At 37.2% G+C, this 20,596-nt stretch overlaps 1 protein-coding gene and 1 pseudogene across 1 annotated transcript in view; both read right to left on the bottom strand.

Annotated features, from left to right (window-relative positions):
* LOC132663793 (zinc-regulated GTPase metalloprotein activator 1B) overlaps nt 1–20,596 on the bottom strand; it is a 51,566-nt gene that overhangs the window by 25,484 nt on the left and 5,486 nt on the right. The window contains exons 3-6 of the mRNA XM_060610382.3: nt 17,927–18,023; nt 16,490–16,581; nt 2,782–2,841; nt 674–711 (exon numbers count right to left, since the gene is read on the bottom strand). Coding sequence (XP_060466365.2) covers nt 674–711; nt 2,782–2,841; nt 16,490–16,581; nt 17,927–18,023 — 287 coding nt within the window. The remainder of the gene's footprint in view (nt 1–673; nt 712–2,781; nt 2,842–16,489; nt 16,582–17,926; nt 18,024–20,596) is intronic.
* Nucleotides 18,908–19,059, bottom strand: LOC132663978 (U2 spliceosomal RNA; annotated as a pseudogene).

Genomic DNA, 20,596 nt, shown 5'->3' with positions numbered 1-20,596 from the left:
CCCTGATTTCTTCAAAATGAAGTAAACCGATTATTTTTTAAAACTCAGATTATTTCCAGTTTGTGTCTGATAGCAGTTGACCGAGAGAAAAAAGTTCTCATAGGCTTCAGCAAGCTGGATTTCTTCCATCAAAGAACTTTGGACAGAAGTTCTTACTTGCCAACATTGGGGGTGAATCCCACCGAGGAAGTTTACATACCGAAACTGGGCCCTGTAGTATCCTTATTGCAAAATATTACACTTTCAACTTTTATCACATCAAGCCAGAGTAATAGAAAATGAATATTTAATTTAAAAACACAACTGGGGAGGCTGGCGGTTCAGTTAAACGTCCGACTTCGGCTCAAGTCATAATCTCACGGTTCGTGAGCTCGAGCCCCACAACAGGCTTTCTTCTGACAGCTCAGAGCCTAGAGCCGGCTTAGGATTCTGTGTCCCCTTCTCTCTCTGCGCCTCCCTGACTCACACTCACTCTCTCAAAAATAAGTAAACGTTTTTTAAAAAGACATAATAATTAAAAGACTCATGAATTTCATCTATTATTCAAGATAGTTAAAAAAAAAACCCTTTTTTCTTAAATGTTAAACAAAAATGTAGAGACAACAATATAATCATCCCCGTATACCTAGCTTTTAACAAATTATTAGCAACTCACAGCAATCTTTCAACTTACTTTTAATCCATATTTTGAATCCACCACAGTTACGATACCTACAAAGGAATTATCTCTTTTAATCACCTTTATACGTGAGAATGAAAATCATAACTAACCTGTTTCAGTTCGCAAATGTTACTCAATGAAATAAAGTTTTGGCTTTTCTCTTGCCAATGCTTCAATGTAAGTCAATCCTACCATTTCAAATATGTACTGAGTGCCTAGCACCACTTTAAGGCATCAGAGGTTACAAAATAAATTTTTTAAATGAAATAAGCAAATAAGAAAGTAAGATTTCTATGGCCTTTAAAAAACTTACAATTCAAAACATGATGAGATAAATTCCATAATATAAAGTGGAATGTGAGAAATTACACAAGAAAGGTTATTGCCAGTGTGTATTCATATAATCAAAATCAAGACTTTTCTTAACATTTAAATAACTCCTTGAAACTGAGACGTCTTAAGATATCTCATTCCTAGCAATCTGCACCAATTCTAACTCACACAGATGTTTTCCATAACATGAACCTAAGTTTCCAAATGGTCAATTAGTCTGGCAATCTCTGAATTTATATGCCAAATAATTTTTTCAAATGATACCAGCAGAAGGAGTCTGATGCTGCCTAGGGAATACAACCATCTACGTGCCATATATATTAGAGCCAAATGACTGGAGACAGTCTTAAATTTCACTTTTTGGCCTATGGAAGACCTGGTTTAAAGAAAGGTCAAGGGTGGGCAGGGCACATAGTTACTTAATTCAGAAAGTTTCTAATATGTCTTTTTTTTTTTTTTTTTTTTTTTTTTAATTTATTTTTGGGACAGAGAGAGACAGAGCATGAACGGGGGAGGGGCAGAGAGAGAGGGAGACACAGAATCGGAAACAGGCTCCAGGCTCCGAGCCATCAGCCCAGAGCCTGACGCGGGGCTCGAACTCACGGACCGCGAGATCGTGACCTGGCTGAAGTCGGACGCTTAACTGACTGCGCCACCCAGGCGCCCCTCTAATATGTCTTAAATGAAGCCTCCAAATAAAACTGCCTAGAAGTGTAAAGGTAAATGAAGTAAGGGGTGAAGGGCTTGCTTAATTCTTAAAGAAAAAAATGAAAGCAGAGATATGATTCTCATACTGTATATTTTAATTAAACAACAAAAAAACCCCTCTCTAACATACTAAGTATGTAAACCAACAGGACATAAGAAACCTACATGGTATTTCTTTTTAAGTTTATTTTGAGAGAGAAGGCAAGCAAGGGAAGGACAGAGACAGAAGGAGAGGGAGAATACCGAGCAGGTTCCATGCTGTCAGCTCAGAGCCCGACTTGGGGCTTGATCTCAGGAACCGTGAGATCATGACCTGAGCTGAAACTAAGAGTCAGAAGCTAAATTGACTTTACCCACCCAGGCGCCCGAATAAACCTACACAGTATTTTAAAAGGAAAACCTTAGTGGACGCACTAAATTGGGAGTTAGTGATAAGATGTGACATCCAGTTACACCACTGTCTGGGCCTTTGGAATCTGTATGAACAAAGGCTTACTTAACTAACTAAACGAGTTTAAAAGTAACAGTGTGGGGCACCTGGATGACTCAGTCCATGGAATGTCCAACTCTTGATTTTGGCTCAAACCATGATCCCAGGGTCATGAGATAGAGTCCCATGCTGGGCTCAGCGCTGAGTGTGGAGCCTGCGTAAGATATTCTCTCTCTCTCTCTCTCTCTCTCTCTCTCTGTCCCCCTCTGTCCCCTCACTTGCACATGCTCTTTTTCTCAAAAAAAAAAAAAAAAAAAAAAGTAACAATGCAAGGAATTAAAAATATGAACAAAAATAATCATGGGGCGCCTGGGTGGCGCAGTCGGTTAGGCGTCCGACTTCAGCCAGGTCACGATCTCGCGGTCCGTGAGTTCGAGCCCCGCGTCGGGCTCTGGGCTGATGGCTCGGAGCCTGGAGCCTGTTTCCGATTCTGTGTCTCCCTCTCTCTCTGCCCCTCCCCCATTCATGCTCTGTCTCTCTCTGCCCCAAAAATAAATAAAAAAAAAAAAAAGTTGAAAAAAAAAAAAAATAATAATCTTAACCATAACATTTTACCTAAAAACAAAAGAATATTTGCTTTTCCACTTACCATCAAGATAAATGTCGACCCCTAATTCAGCATCAACCCAAAACATAGAGGCTACAGCACCTGAAAAATATATATAATATTCATCAAATAAAAATATTTCTTCAAACCAAGGAACACTATTCTATCCATGCTATTTTAATTTATCCAAACAGAATTAGCAGGTGAACACATATACAAATTAAGTATGGGTTTCCAAACTTCTTATGGGAATTACAATGATAGAATCTTTTTATTTATACTCATTTCTTCCCCTCTCCTTTTTCCTCCAAAAGAATGAATGAATGAATGAATGAAAGGAAGGGGGAAAAAAAAGAAAAAGAGAAAAACAGACCAGCTCTTCTCACATATAAACCCAACACCAAGCTTCTATCAATGCATAATAACTTACCAACAGATACGAACAAATAACTTGGGCAGTATGGATATGTGCACCTAGGATTTAATTTTATTTTTTCTCTCAAATGTAATAATCATACAGTTCACAAATAATGAAATCTCTCTCTTAAGGCAAGCAAAACAAAACACAGATAATTCCAAAGCCACTTGTCCAAAACAGAGAAAAACCTACAAGTCGTGTAGAAGAAAAAGAACGGAAGGTAAACCTAGATACTCTATGGCATTACTAACAAAACCTTACACGAGTTAATATGGATATAAAATTTGAAGCTGAGGAAAAATAACCACGCGGCCAGATTAGCAGGCCACAACACAGGAAAAAGAAAACTGACAGTAAAGAAAGTATTTGATTTTTCAAAGCATCAAAGGCGCAGTTAGCGACAGGGCTGTCTAAAAGAATGAGTGCCGGGAGAAAACAAGGGTAACTGAACTCATTCCAGCGTCTGAAGCTGTCCACCTACCCTGAGGAGACGTGGTCCCCCAAGCATCACTCTGTGTCAACAGTGAAATACCTGTCAGCTGTTTACAGTGATTACTCATGCAAGATATAGCAAGGGCCACAAGATCTAATGGTTTCCTGATACCTATTGATTTTTTCCCAAAAACTTAATAGTTTTCCAATTTGACTGAAATAGGATTTGTGAGTAACAGGGGCGAATCAATGCCTGTTCTTTTCAAGGAAATTACTTTCCCATGACAATTATTTAGCTTAGAACTGGAGAGTGTCACTCTCCTAAACGGGGAAACAACTGAATTGCCAATAAGAATTTTCTTCACTTACTTGGCTAACAACATGATTTTAATTAACGAGGGGGAAGAGAGTAAATCTCCCGTGAGTATCATTACTCCAAACAGTAAGTCATAAAAAAAACTCTTAATTTTTTTCACTCAGTAAAATTCCAGTGTTCGCAAGTCATTTTGTTGCTGTTGTTTTTTGTTTTGTTTTTTTTTTTTAACTCATGGATTACTATTCAGATAGCTTGAAAGTCCTACACAGGTGACGTGTGTAGTATTAAGTTGAATTACAAGAGTGCATCAGAGCTTTTTTCCTATATCTGACGTGCACCTCTGGTGACAATGATCGGGCTACCCAAGAAAGTTCTATTTAAAATTTAGATGCAGCTGTTTAGCAAGAGGAGCAAAGATGAGAGAGTAAGTTAATCAGTGGTTCCAAACCCAGGGTGGTTTTTCCCCCCAGGGAATATTTAATTATGTCTGGAGATATTTTTAATAGTCTCAACTAGGGGAATAAGAATGGCATTTAGTGGGGAGAAGCCAGGGATGCTATTAAACACCCTACAATGAAGAAAAACAAAAACAAAGGAAAATATTCCACAAGATGCACAAGACAATCCCCTACAAAAAAGAACTAACCAACCCAAATGTCATTTGCGCCAAGGCTAAGAAACCCTGTGCTAGATCACAGAATCTCCTTTATTCAAAACCTAATACAACAAAAATTTTAATTCATAAAATTTAAAAAGCCAAATTATATCAGCAACAACCAAATATACAACCTCCGGCGATAAATTTTGAAGAGTGACAGTCGAAATAAGAAACAGAAAGCCCTATGTGATTTGTGATAATTCTTAATTCTACCCCCACCCTCAACCAGTAATCGGTTGTGGGGAAATAGTTTCTAAAATCCAAATACTTACCAGAAACAGCTTTCGAAATGGCAAGAAGGGAAATGAGCAAGGGTTAAGGGAAAAGTCAACAACCCGGGGTAAAAGTTTCTAACCATTTCCACGTTTGTGGAGGAGGGGAACACTTTCTAGGGCTCAGAACAAAATGAACTGGAAGGTCTGAAGCTGAGGACGTACCCACAGCACAAGGTATGGAATATATCTTCATGAGTGGCTGGAGAAAATCCAAGAAGGGAACACTTGGTATTTATGAGAGGAGAGCCCAAATGTCCTACTGCCCATCTGGCTCTCAGTCACCCCCTTTCCTCTGCCTTCTCTTCACTGCTCCCGGCAGTACCCAGCATTCAAACTGAGGCCCAGAAAAAACACAAGTATAGGTGAGATGGGTAGGATATTAAAAATAATTCATCAACACCATATGTAAGACTGAATTTCTCTGAGCCTCCTACATCAAGCACCAACACGCTTCAAAAAACAATGCACACATATTACAGCTTTGAAGAAATAGAAAAGGAAAAAAAAATTGAAGAAATGAATAAGGCATAGAAATGGCAAAGAACCCATTCTGGAAGGAAACATAACCCAAGAAGCCAAAGAAAATTCTCGAAGGCTTATACATAATAAAGAACTTAAATGCAACCAATTAAAAACAAGCTCTAAAAGGCAAGATAAAGTAGAATATGAAAAGGTAGTTTGTAGTGCTAAAGAAATAAACATACAGGGATGCCTGGATGGCTCAGTGGATTGAGCTTCAGCTCAAGTCATGATCTCACAGTTCATGGGTTCGAGCCCCACGTCAGGCTCTGTGCTGACAGCTCGGAGCCTGGAGCCTGCTTCTGATTCTGTGTCTCCCTCTCTCTCTCTGCCCCTCCTCCACTCACGCTCTCTCTCTCTCTCTCTCAAAAATATATGGACATTAAAAAAAAAAGAAAAAAGAAACAGCCAGTAAACATATCATTAACTAATTAATTCTTTTAAAACATCAAGGAACAGAACAAACCCTGGTGGAAACAGAATTACTGACAAAAAGGAACATTCAAGATGATTGAAGTAATGCAGAGGAAACAGACAAAACAATTAGAAGATAAAAGATCTGGAGAACAAAAGAAAATGCAGGATAAGGAAAATGTTCCTAAATGAAGAAATAAACCTATGGATTAAAGAGGATACTGTAATCCAAGAAAAACTGATAATGAATGAAATGTAGATATACCTTGATTATATTACTGACCTTCCAAAATAAAGGAAAAAAACTGTCGGGCATTTTAGATGAAAAAGCAAGTTACTTTCAAGGAGGCAGACAAAAACTAGACTTTTCTACAGTAACATTCAATGCCCCAATATAGTAAAATAATGAGGACAAAGCTCTAATCAAAGTGTTCCCTAAGGCTATTACCTCCTGCCAAGTTGTTTTTCAAGAACGAAAACATCAGGTAGCCATACTCAAACACTGAAGGAAACAAGAGCATTAAAACTCAAAAAATACGTCACTCACAAATCCTTCCTGATGAAATAAGAAAGGAGAACCAGCCCATCAAAAGTACTAAGAGATCAAGGAGCAGTGTCTGCAAAGTTCTGAGAGAAGGAATTTTTATACCTCTCCAAGTAATCCTCCAAGTATAAAAATAAAAGATAAGCACTCTCAAGCAAGTATGCAAGAACTCAAGGCATACAGCATTTATATTACAGCATGAAAAGATTACCCGAGCATGAAACTCAGTCAATCAAGAGATTTCTCCAACTCAGGAATGGAGAAGCCACAGTACTGGTAATGAGGACTAAAACTGTTCAATATAGAACTAAATAAAGTATGACAAGATGTAAATGTTAGGAATCTTGACAACACAGCACAGAATACAATCTACCAAAGCCAGCAGATGGGAGTAAGTAGAAGTGTTAACTTCCTAATCTTTCAGGTCAGGGAATCAAGAAATATTCTGAATTGACACACGTAGTTTAAAAACTAACTTGTCCCATTAGTTTATGCCTTTTCTAACCTTTTTTTCCCTTAACTCCTATCCCTCACAGTGAAAAAACATTTTTCTGCTACTTCAGAAATTCATTTCTTTCACATTCTTTTTTTCAATTATATAGTATTTTGCTTCTACCCATCTTTTATTAAGCAATTTATTAGATAATGCATCTTAATGATATCAATAGCTGATCTATGGAGTATCGAATATGTGCTAGACACAGGTGGTTTACGTACATAATACACATATTTTTTTAATAGAGGTAAAATGGTATGTTACCTTGTATTAGTTGCAGGTGTATGGCATAATAACTCAGTATTTGTATACATTACAAAGTGATCACCACAGTAAATCAAGGTACCATCCAACACCATATAATTGACTCTCTTCATTCATTTCAGCCCCCTAAACCCTTCCCCTCTGATAACCATCCGTTTCTGTATCTATAGTTTGGTTTTGTTTGTTCATTTATTTTGTTTCTTAGGTTCCACATATAAATGAAATCTAATTTATTTCACTTAGCATAATACACTTAAGGTCCAACCCAACCATGTTGTTACAAAAGACAAGACCATCATACATTTTATATATATATATATATATATATATACACACACACACACACACACACACACACACACACACGACATATATATACATACATATGAGACATATATATCTCACATCATCTGTATCCATTCATCCATCGATGGACACTTAGGTTGTTTCCATATCCTGGCTATTGTAAATAATGCTACAATGAACATAGGGGCACAGGTATCTTTTCAAATTAGTGTTTTCATTTTCCTCAGAAAAACACCCAGAAGTCAAACAGCTGGTTCACATGGTAGTTCTATTTTTAATTTTTTGAGAAACCGCCATACTGTTCTCCATAGTGGCTGCACTAATTTGCATTCCCGCCAACAGTGTAGGAGGGTTCCCTTTTCTTCACATCCTTTCCAACACTGATTTCTTGTCGATTTGATATTAGCCATTCTAACAGGTGTGAGGTGGTATCACATTGAGTGTTTGATTTGCATTTCCTTGATTATTAACGATGTTGAGGATCTTTCCAGGTGCCTGTTGGCCATCTGTTTATCTTCTTTGGAAAAATGTCTATTTAGATCCTCTGCCTACATTTCAATCAGATTGCTTGGTTTTTTGCTACTGAGCTCTTTGTACATTTTGGATATTTATTGACTTGGAGAAAATATTTGCAACTCCTATATGTGATAAGGGGTTAATATCTAAATTGCCTTTACATTTTATTGATGGTTTCCTTTGCTGCACCAATGCCTTTTAGTTTGATCTAGTCCACTTACTTGATTTTTGTTTTTGTTGCCTTTGCTTTTGGACTCAGATTCAAAAAATTCAATGCCAAGTCTGATGTCAAGGAGCTAACCACCTGTTTTTCTTCTAGGAGTTTTATGGTTGCAGGTCTTACATTCAAGTCTTTCATCCATTATGAGTTAATTTTTGTGTATGATGTAAGACAGTAGTCTAGTTTCATTCTTTTCATGTGGCTGTCCAGTGTCTCCAGGACCATTTACTGAAGACACTGTCTTTTCTTCATTGTATATTCTTGTCTCCTTTTTCATAGACTAATTGGCCATATCAGCATGGGTTCTTATCTGGGTTCTTTATTCGGTTTCATTGATCCATGTGTCTGTTTTTATGCCATATCACACTGTTTTCATACAAAAGCTTTGTAGTAGTACAGTTTGAAGTCTGTGGCTGTGACATTTCCCATTTGTTCTTCTTTCTTAAGACTGCTTTGGCTATTTAGAGTCTTCTGCGAATCCACACAAACTTTAGAATTACTTGTTCTAGAGGCACATGGCTGGCTCAGTTTATGGGGCGTGTGACTCTTGACCTTGGGGTTATGTGTTCAAGCCCCACAATGGGTAGAGATTACTTAAAAATAAAATCTTTTACAACAAGAATTTTTTGTTCTAGATGCCACTAGAATTTTGATTGAGTTTGCACTGAATATGTATATTGCTTGGGGTAGTAGGGACATTTTAACGGTATTAATTCATCCCAACATGAGCACGGAATAACTTGCCACTTATGTGTGACTTCTTTAACTTCCTTCATCAATGTCCTACAGTTTTCAAGGTACAGGTCTTTCACCTCCTTGGTTAAATTTATTCCTAGGTATTTTATTTTTATGCAAATTGTTTTGTTAGGCTTTTTGCAAAGATTGTTTCCTTAATTTCTCTGATAGTTCATTATTTGAGTATAGCAACGCAACAGATTTCTGTATACTGATTTTGTATACTACGGCATGACAGTTCATTTATTCTCACAGATTTTTTTTGGGGGGGGGGCAGTCTTTAGGGTTTTCTGTATATAGTATCATCTGCAAACAGTGATAGTTTTATTTCTTTCCTTCCAATGTGGATGACTTTATCTTTTTTCTTGGGTAATTGCTATGGGTAGGCCTTCTCATACTTACTGAATAAAATTAACACGAGTGGGCATCCTTATTTTGTTCCTGATTTTAGAGCATACAATTGAGTATGGGTTTGTCATATATGGCCTTTATTATATTGAAGTACATTCTATCTATACTTACTTTAAGAGTTTTTATCATAAATGGAAGTTCAATCTTATCAAAGGTTTTTTCTGCATTTATTGAGATGATCACATGATTATTATCCTTCATTTTGTTATGTGGTGCATCACACCAATGATGTGCAGATGTTAAAACATACTTGCATTCCTGGAATAAATCCCATTGATCATGATCAATGATCCTTTTAATATATTGTTGAATTTGATTTGCGAATATTTTGTTGGGAATTTTTACATCTCTGTTTATCAGCGATACCAGCGTATAATTTTTCTTTTCTTCTCTTTTTTGTGGTGTCCTTGTCTGGTTTTGGTATCAGGGTAATGTTGGCCTCATAAATGAGTTTGGAAGCATTCTTTCCTCTTCAATATTTTGGAAGTTTGAGAAGAATAGGTATTACATGTTTTTTAAATGTTTGGTAGAAGTCACCAAAGAAGATGTCTGGTGCGGGAGGTTTTTGATTACAGATTCAATCTCCTTACTGGTAATCCATCTATTCAGATTTTCTACGTCTTCATGGAAGACAGAAGGTCTCAAAAGATTGTATGGTACTAGGAATTAACCTATTTCATTATCATAGTAGTCTCTCAATTCTCAATTTTTGAGGCATATGTCAACTTCTCTTTCGTTTCTGATTTTTATCTTTTCAAAGAACCAGCTCTTACTTTCATTGATCTTTTCTATTGTTGTTGTTGTTTTTTTTTTTGTCTTGACTTCATATATTTCTGCTCTCAATCTTAATTCTTTCATTTTACTATGAGATTCATTTGTTCTTCTTTTTCTAGTTCCCTTAGATAGGGTGTCTTTTTATGAACTTGTCCCTTAGAACTGCTTTTGCTGCAGCCCACGATTTTGGATTGTTTTATTTCCATTTTCATTTGTGTCAAGGTATTTTTTTATATCCCCTTTGATTTTTTTCATTGACCCACTGGTTACAACAGTTGCATGTTATTTAAATTCCACACATTTTTATTTTTCCAGTTTTCTCCATGTAATTGACTTTTTTTCATACCAGCGTCATTAAGGACTATGACCAGTGTCTACACCTGATATGACGTCAATCTTCTTAAATTTACTGAGACTTGTTTTGTGGTCTAGTGTATGATCCTAGAGAATGTTTCATACACAGAGAATAATGTGTATTCTGCTATTTGGGGATGGTATGCTTTGTATACAATTACCCTTAAACAATGCAGGGGTTGGGGCACTGACCTCCCATGCAGTCAAAAATCCACATATAACCTCTGACTTTCCAAAAACTTAACTGCTAATACCCTACTGTTAGCCAGAAGCCATACTGATAATATAAAGTCAACTGACACATATTATGTATGTTGTATATATATCGTATTTTTACAATGAACTAAATTAGAGAAAATATTACTAAGAAAATCATAAGGAATAGAAAATACATTTTATAGTATTATACTACAAAACATCTGCATGTAAGTGGACCCACAGAGCTCCAACCCATGTTGTTCAAGGATCAACTGTATACCTATTAAGACCATTTGGTCTCATGTGTTGTTTAAGGCCGGTACTTTCTTATTGGTTTTCTATCTGGATAACCTATCCATTGATGTAAATGGGAGTATTAAAGTCTTCTACTACTGTATTGCTTTCCATTTCCCCCTTTAAGTCTGTAACATTTGCTTTATATATGTAGGAATTCCTATGTTGAGTGAGTAAATATTTTCAAATGTCATATCCTCTTGTTGGATTGACGCTTTGTCATTGTGTAATGTCCTTTATCTTTTATTACAGACTTGTTTTCAAGTCTTTTTTGTCTGATATAAGTAGAGCCACACCAGCTTTCATTTGCATTTGCATGGAGTATCTTTTTCTACAGCCTTCACTTTCAGTCTGTGTGTATTAGATCTGAAGTGAATCTCTTGTAGGCAGTAATATACAAATGAATCTTTTTTTAATCTATTCAACTACTGTACATCTTTGGATTGGAGGCTGTATCCATTTAAATTTAAAGGAATTATTGATACACATGTACTTCTTACCATTTTGTTCATTATTTTCTGGCTGGTTTTGTAGTCCCTCTCTCTTCATCTCTTGCTGTCTTCCCTTGCAGTTTGATGCCTTTCTTCAGTGCAATGTTTAGATTCCTTTCTCATTATATTTTCAGTATCTCTCATAGGTTTTTGCTTTGTAGTTACCATGAGGTTCACATGACAACCTATATATATACATGTCTATTTCAAGTTGATAGCAACTTACAGTTGAACGTAGTGTGAAAACTCTACATTTTTGCTCCCCCATTTTGTTTCTGTTGTCCACATTTTGTTTTTGATGTCGTATTTTACATCTCTTTACTCTGTGTCCCCCTTACGTATTGTTGTTATACTTAATTTTACTACTTTTGTCTTTTAGCCTTCATAGTAAGTTTATAAGTGGTTAATCCACCACCTTTACTACATATCTGCCTTTACCAGCAAGATTTTTACTTTTGTATGTTTTGTTAATAGTACCTTTTCAGCTTAAAGAAGTTCCTTTATCATGTCTGTAAGGCCAGTTTAGTGGTGAACTCCTTTAACTTTTGTTGTCTAGAAACCTCTCCTTCAATTCTGAATGATAACCCTGGCAGGTAGAATACTCTTGGTTGGAAGTTTTTTCCTTTCAGCACTTTGAATATATCATGCCACCATGGCATGCAAAGCTTCGTCTAAAATCACAGCTGATAGTGATTTGAGGATTCCCTTGAACTTAACAACTTGTTTTTCTCATGCTACTTTTAAGATCCTCTCTTTAATTTTTGACATTTTAATGATGTCTCTTGATGTGGATGCCTTTGAATTCATCTTATTTGGAACTCTGTGCTTCTGGGACCTCAATGTCTGTTTCCTTCCCCAGGTTAGGGAAGCTTTCTGCCTCTTTCATTCTATTTTCCTTTGGGATCCCTATAACATGAATGTTATTCCACTTCACGTTGTCCCATAGGCTCTTAAGCTATCTTCGTTAATTTTTCATTGTTGTTGTTGTTTTGTTTGGCTGAGTTCCACTGCCCTGGCTTCCAGGTCACCAATCTATTCTGCTTTATTTATTCTGATGCTGAACCCTTCTAATATATTTTGCTATGCAGTTACTGTATTCTTCAGCTCTGCAACTTGTGTTTGGTACTTCCTTACATTTTCTATCTCTTTGTTTAAGTCTGTGTTCAACCATTCTTCTGACTCTGGTAAGCATCTTTATAACCATTATCTGGAACTCTTTATCAGATAGGTTACTTCTCTCCACTTCATTAAGGTCTTTTGTCTGAGGTTTTGTCTCATTCTTTTGTTTGGAAAATATTCCTGTCTCCTCATTTTACTTGACTCTCTGTGTTTGTTTCTATGTATTGAGCAAAGCATCTACCTCTCTCAGTCTGGAAGGAGTGTCCTTCCAAAGGAGATAAACCTTATTGTTCAACCTTGCCCTAGCTCTTGGTTGTCTCTCTGAAACATTGTGATTACTAAATTAGCCTGATTTATTCTGGATAGATCCCAGTTGCTGAGGGTGTGTCAAGACCCACTAGTGTTCCAAAGGGAGTGATCTCAGCACCTAGTTTCAGGTTGATTGGAAAACAGATCCTCGGGGGGACCTTTTGGAGTATGCAACTATAAACCCTGTTGACCTCCAGGCCCAGAGATCTGGAGGTGTCCCCTGAAGTCCAGCTGCAAAAATCAGGGCTTCGGACAAGTGTACAAGCTTTTTGGAGGTGCCAGCAAGCTATGGTGCGATCAGAGGAGAGATCAAAGATAGTGTCTACCTGCCTACATTCCCTGAGAGCACCTTTGAAGCCTACCTCTCAGGGTGAAGCTCCAGGACAAACAGATGAGCCTTTTCCAGAGGCAGACTAGTGGTGTGTTTTAGCCTGCTACCTACACAGTGCCTTGGGTATGGTAGCCTTTCTATTACAGTCCCATGGGGCCCAGAAACTCAAGTCCCTCTGGCCACCAGGGCCAGGTGATCAAGGGGCATTCCCAGTGTGGACTGCACTCAAAGGCAGACTTTAGCAAGGCTGCCAGAGTGCTGAGGGTGGGGCACACTCCTGCTTTAGGGATGCAGGAGGAGACAGTGGGGGCAGGATACACCCAAGGCTTTAGTGAGGCAGGGTGACGGCTGGGGGTGGGGCACACTCGTGGTTTAGGGAGGCTGTGTCCGCAGTACCTGACTGAATTGGCAGAGTGGAAGGAGAGTGCAAAAATGGTGCTCACAACACCTCTGTCCCCAAAGAAAGTCCCAACTGATCCTAGTTCCTCCCGCAAACACTTCTGTATTAACAAATGAATCTCCTTCACACATAATCCAGTCACTTCTCAAACGGCTGCGTTTGCACTGGGTCCAGTCCCAAGATGAATGTACTTGTGTGTAAGTACCTCCAAAGGAGTATCTCAGATTCCCCACAGCCCCCCAGGTCCACTGTACACAAACCCCTTTGTTTCCAAATCCATTTTGGGGGCCTTGTCTCTCTAATGCAGGTTCTAAGGGTTGACATACCCAAACTGGGGCATAAACCCATCCCTCCTCAGGTAAAGACTCCAGACCTGTGAAACCTTCCTCTCTTGTGGGTCACTGTACCAGGGTGAAGATTTTGACAAGATCATCTCTCTGCCTCTACTCCCCATTTCAATGTGGCCCTTCCATTCCTTGTTGTAAAGGGAATTCTTCACCTAGCTTTCAGTTCTTTCTGAGCAGGAAGTAGTCCACAAGTAGCTGCGGATCTGGTGTGTCTGTGGAAGGAGGGGAAGTTCAGGGTGTTCCTAAGCTTCCATCTTGAACTGCCTCCAAGTTCTTTTCTTTTACATTCAAGTGAAACTAAATTAATATTAAGAATAGCACAAAGAGAGGCGTCTGGGTGGCTCAGTATGTTAAGCGACTGACTCTTGGTTTCGGCTCAGGTCACGATCTCACAGTTTCGTGAGTTCGAGCCCCATATTGGGCTCTGCGCTGATAGCGTGGAGACTGTTTGGGATTCTGTCTTCATCTCTCTCTGCCCCTCCCCGACTCGTGATGTCTCTCTCTCTCAAAAATAAATAAACTTAAAAAAAAAAAAGAATAGCACAAAGAATGCAATCTCTGTATAAAACTATCTCTGTATATTTATACAGCTTTCAGAAGCACACAGAGCAGGGTGTCCCAAATTTATGAATGTATAACAATCACTTGGGGGCTTATTAAAATAGATTGCTGGGCCTCACTCTTAAAGATTCTGATTCAATATATCTGGGATGGGGCCCAAGAATCTTCATTTTTCAAGCTCCTAACAGAGACTGATGCTGTCATTCAGCAAATGGCATTGGCACAGAAAAATCCCTGGAATAAAATTTACCTACTTTAACTTCAAGGTAGTAAAATACGGTATGATTTATTTTAACTTTTTCTTTGCATTTTCTTAGGTATTGGGTAAATTTTTTTTTTTTTTACAATGAATGTTCCATTTTTACCCAAACAATAAAATCATTATTCTAAAGAAAGTTAGAAGCAAGAAATATTAACCTGTTTACACCTACAATTTGTAGAAAAGCTTTCTCTGAGATCCTTATTTAACTTTTCCTTCTCCCTCTGAAAAGGTGAACCATGTTTTACTAAACTCACCTATTCTCAAAGAAAAGTTACAGGAGTTTTTCTCTATTAAACAGCTACCATGAAAGAAATTGGTATTTGCTATTTCAAAAAGGAGACATACAATATATTTCCCAATCTTACCAAATGTACGTGAATTTGATATTTAATATCAATGTAATAGTCCAACTCCTATCATCCATCAAATCTATTAGAAATGTATGAAAATGTATGTAGTATGGTCTACTACAGGACCAAAACAGCCCAACTCAACACTAATTTGAAAACATGAGGACAATGCTATTATGTACTATTAAAAAAAAAATTTTTTTTTAATGTTTATTTATTTTTGAGATAGGGAGAGACAGAGCATGAACGGGGGAGGGTCAGAGAGAGAGAGAGGGAGACACAGAATCTGAAACAGGCTCCAGGCTCTGAGCTGTCAGCACAGAGCCCGATGCGGGGCTTGAACTCATGAACTGCAAGATCATGACCTGAGCCGAAGTCGGACGCTTAACCGACTTAGCCACCCAGGAGCCCCTATTATGTACCACTGATTACATTTGGACCATCAGTATACTCCAATATTTCTTTTAAACCATTATGATCCCTTTTGATTAAATTTTATTTTTTATTTTAAGCAAGCTCCAAGCCCAATGATGGGCTCGAACTCACAACACTGAGATCAAGAGTCACATGCTCTACTGACGGAGCTAACCAGGGACCCCATGACTCCTTTAATAAACTATTCCTAAACAGTACTTTTCTGTAGTTTTATGGCCCAATGCCATTAACTCATAAAAAAAAAAAAAAAAAAAAAGTACGACCAGACTTGTAAAACAAACACTAAATATTCTGCAAACTAGGAATAAAGGTGTTACCTAGATATTTGGGTAAGAGGGAAACAGACACCTACTGTTAAAAACAGATCAACTCTGTGTAGCTTTCAACAGAGAAGTTTATACGTAATTCCACTAACAGATAAAAATTTCATGGATAATCATTAATTCCACACCAGGAAAAAGGCCCAGTAGGCTTAATTTAACTCTGTACCTAAAGACAGTATTAACAAATAAAATTATTTCAACTTTAGTAGTAGAAAAACAAAATAGTAACAATTAATTGAAAAGGACCAAGTATAGCTGGGATTAGAGTCCAAAAGCTCTTAAATATCTCTAAATGATTCTCTAAGAAAGCTGGATTAGAAGATAATCAGAAATAAGATCTCTCTCTGTACAGTATGACCAATCAAATATATACTTATAAGTAGGATGTCTCTATTTTTCCTAAATTTCCATACTTTCAACAACTTTTGTTCCTGTAATAATTTTAAAACAATCAGCTGAAATTCAAATCCAATTATCAGGTTAAAAGTACCAAGTACTCTGATCATGATTTATCTACGAAAGAAACATGACAACCCAGCATTTTTCCTGTTTTAAACAACAGCAACAAGTTTTTGGTCTGGAGTAAAGATTATTATTAATACCTACATTACATATTTCTCTAATACATTTCAAATGTTTAAGAACTACATTCTGGTTATTAATAATATCATTTCTTACCAGGATCTGCTAACCCAGTGGTCTCTAATAGTATGTAATCAAATTTCCCCTTCTTCTGCATCAAATTCTCAATAGCTCTAAGGCCATTGTCCCTGGAGAATACCAAAATATAAAAAATAGTTGATTACCTGAATATTAAAGTGATCATTATAAACGTTTTAAAATATACTTAGCAACCTGAGACAAAGATAGCTTAGGAATATAAAATTTAACTCATTTCCCAAACTTCTAAGACAATGTCCGTCAATATTTACCAATGGTGGGAAAAAATAGATGCACGTGTACTGATAAGTAAAATAAATCAAGTACATGATAGATATTTTAATTTTATTACAGCTAAAAGCAGAGGAAATTTTAATAAACCTGACCGAAGTCAAATTCTGCTCTTTTTATAGTACTATGAAAGAAAAAAATCAACATCCAAAAGAACAATAAAATTTATCAATTACAGTGGTTTAATATAACAATTAAAGGGACACAATCATGAAATACTTTTCAATTCTGTTCTGAATTAGAGTGCCAGACTTTAGTCTTCCTTTTTACTTAGAACATCAACAGTGCAAGAGAAGACTTAATGGGTTTCATTTTGGTTATTCAAGAAAAGCTGTCATGATTTTAGCTTTGTTAATATATTTGACTCAAAGTCAAACATCAAACGATGTAGGAAAAATTTAATTCACTAGAATATACAAAATCAACATTAATTTACTCAAATATTTGAGTGACTAGGTTATCAGGTCCTTTTCTCAGATCTATGGTATATTAGTGGAAACAAGAGACAACGTCCTTAGAGATAATTGTAAGTGGTGGAACAGAACTTGAGGCTTTTTACCTTTTTGATGGTCATTTATTTTTGTTTCTGTAAGTTGAATCCTTGGAAATAAGACCAATGACTCATTAAAAGTAAAAAAATAATTTTTGATACATGAAATGTGAGTTTCATATACTAGAGATTATTAATTAAACCCTGACATCTGGGGCGCCTGGATGGCTCAGTCGGTTAAGTGTCCGACTTTGGCTCAGGTCATGATCTCACCATTTGTGAGTTCGAGCCCCGCGTCAGGCTCTGTGCTGACAGCTTGGAGCCTGGAGGCTGCTTTGGATTCTCTGTCTCCCTCTCTCTCTCTACCCCTCCCCTGCTCACAATCTGTCTCTTTCAAGAAAATAAACATTTTTTAAAAAAGTTTAAACCCTGACATCAAAGACAATAAAAAGAAACTCAAAAAAAGGGCCAAAACATTAGGGCTGACAGAAAAATAAATAGGACAGCAAGAAACACTCTAAGAAATTACATCCTAATAAATTATTTTCTATATGACAATACAATGGAGCAGATTACATAAATTTAGTGAAATTACACAAGAAAATCAAAGCTGGAAATCTAATCAATAAACATTTATAACAGACTAACAAGCACACAGTAAACACATTCCTCACTTTACTGAACAGCAGAGGCAACCATTTCTAAGTTCCAGCCACTCTTCATACAGCTCTCCACCCTGGCTGACAGCTAAAGATTTCTCCACGGCACTTCCTAGAATAAGTAACAAGAAGTGCTCTTTAGATTATGTTCATTAGCCAACCAAAAACAAAGATGAGGATAGCAACAACAAAGATTTCAAATCATTTACACAAATACACTTTGTAACTTTCATTCTATCCATGCAGCCTCAATGTTTTAAACTCTACTACTGTAGATTACTTTAGCTTTTATTTCTTTTTTTTTTTTTAATTTTTTTTTCAACGTTTTTTATTTATTTTTGGGACAGAGAGAGACAGAGCATGAACGGGGGAGGGGCAGAGAGAGAGGGAGACACAGAATCAGAAACAGGCTCCAGGCTCCGAGCCATCAGCCCAGAGCCTGACGCGGGGCTCGAACTCACAGACCGCGAGATCGTGACCTGGCTGAAGTCGGACGCTTAACCGACTGCGCCACCCAGGCGCCCCAGCTTTTATTTCTTTAAGAGGATTTAAATTAATCTCTCATTACCTACTTCCTCTTCAGGCCTCTCACCTGCCCACTCCTGTACCCTAATGAAGTAGCTATTTCAAAAGCACTCTTTCTTGTCCATGACCAACTAATATGTTTAATATGTTGGTTTTTATATGCCCTTAACTCTCTTAAAAGATTGACTTACCTATCTTATTCCTTTTCATTCTTCCTCTAAATTGTTTTTGTTTCTATTACACAGATTCTAGATATTGCCAGTATGAGTAAAAACCCCAGTTCATTTTGAGGAAGTTTGGTTGGCCAGGGTATCAATGTGCTTGCTCATTTAAAAATTAAATTTTTTAAGTTTCCTCATAATGCTTACTTAAGAAACAATAATATGTGAAATTCTGAGATGCTTGTTATAATAAAAGAATGATTTTAAATATCTTACTTTTCCTCCAGTAAATAAATATACCATAGCCAGGGAAGAGTTCTAAATGTCCAGTAAAGAAAATGGCCAAAAAAGAAAACTGAATAATTTTTCATTTCCCTGTTTTTTGTTTATATTCCAGTTAGGCAAGGATACCCAAGAACTTTGATACTATACTTGATCTTAGCCAAAAGGCCAAGAAGCGATGGGGATAAAGAGCTTTGAAAGGGACTGCTACAAAATTTGGGGTTTAGAGAATATTAATAAAATGCAAAGGAAGGTATTGCAAATGCTGTAAATGACAAAATGATAAAAATGATTCCAAAAGAATGATGAAAAATAGTAACAAATACTAATAAATGTGAGCAGTGTCCAACAGATCGGTTAATAAGAAGCTAAAATACAAGACTAGGATTAAAAAAATCTTAGCATTTTTATTTTATCTAACAGACTTTTCACTTTGGTTTACTGACATCAGAAATCAAATGTAACAGGTCTCCCTGTTCATAAAACCTAGCTCCTTGGGTGCCTGGGTGGCTCAGTTAGTTAAGCGTCTGACTTCAGCTCAGGTCATGATCTCATGGTTCATGAGTTCGAGCCCCGCATCGGGCTCTGTGCTGACAGCTCAGAGCCTGGAACCTGCTTCGGATTCTGTGTCTCCCTCTCTCTCTGTCCCTTCCCAGCTTGCATTCCGTCTCTCTCTCTCTCAAAAATAAACAAACATTAAAAAAAAAAAAAAAAAACAAACTAGCTCCTTTACTCATTTATAACTGAGAAAATTGTGTTTGGAAGTAGTTCAAGGGGCAGGGTGACTCAGTCGGTTGAGTGTCTGACTTTGGCTCAGATCATAATCTCGCAGTTGATGAGTTCGAGCCCCACATCCGGCTCTGTGCTGACAGCTCAGAGCCTGGAGCCTGCTTCCGATTCTGTGTCTCCCCGTCTCTCTGCCTCTCCCCTACTCATGCTCGGTTTCTCTGTCTCAAAAATAAATCAGCATTAAAAAAGTTAAAAAAGAAAAAAAAAGAAGTTCAACATAAGATATTTTTGGCAAAAACTGAGCTTTAATTAAAATTCACACTTAGATTTTTCTTATAAAAAGAAAAACTTATAAAAGTAATCAAAGAATTGTGTCTAACACTGCTGTAGATTTTTTTATAGTACAGTTCAATAATAAAAACAAACAAAAAAAATGGAATTTTAAATGCATGCATTTCCACAAATAATTGTAGGTGCTTGAGGATGGAAACCATATATTTAACTCATTTTTAAAATCTTCAATTTTAGGGGCGCCTGGGTGGCTCAGTCGCTTAAGCGTCCGACTTCGGCTCAGGTCACGATCTAGCGGTATGTGAGTTCGAGCCCCGCGTCGGGCTCTGTGCTGACTGCTCAGAGCCTGGAGCCTGTTTCAGATTCTGTGTCTCCCTCTCTCTCTGACCCTCCCCCGTCCATGCTCTGTCTCTCTCTGTCTCAAAAATAAATAAATGTTAAAAAAAAAAAAAAAAATTTTAAATCTTCAATTTTAAGGGGCACCTGGGTGATTCAGTTGGTTAAACCTCCGACTTTGGCTCAGGTCACGATCTCACTGTTCGTGGGTTTAAGCCCCATGTCAGGCTTTGTACCGACAGTTCAGAGCCTGGACCCTGCTTTGAATTCTGTCTCTCCCTCTCTCTATCCATCCCCAACTTGTGCTTTCTCTCCATCAAAGATAAATAATGTCAAAAAAAATTTAAAATCTTCAGGGTTT

The sequence above is a fragment of the Panthera onca genome, chromosome D4 (assembly GCF_046562875.1).
Source record: "Panthera onca isolate mPanOnc1 chromosome D4, mPanOnc1 haplotype 2, whole genome shotgun sequence".
In the NCBI taxonomy this organism is placed as follows: domain Eukaryota; kingdom Metazoa; phylum Chordata; class Mammalia; order Carnivora; family Felidae; genus Panthera; species Panthera onca.
This window is presented reverse-complemented; position numbering and strand designations above follow the sequence as displayed.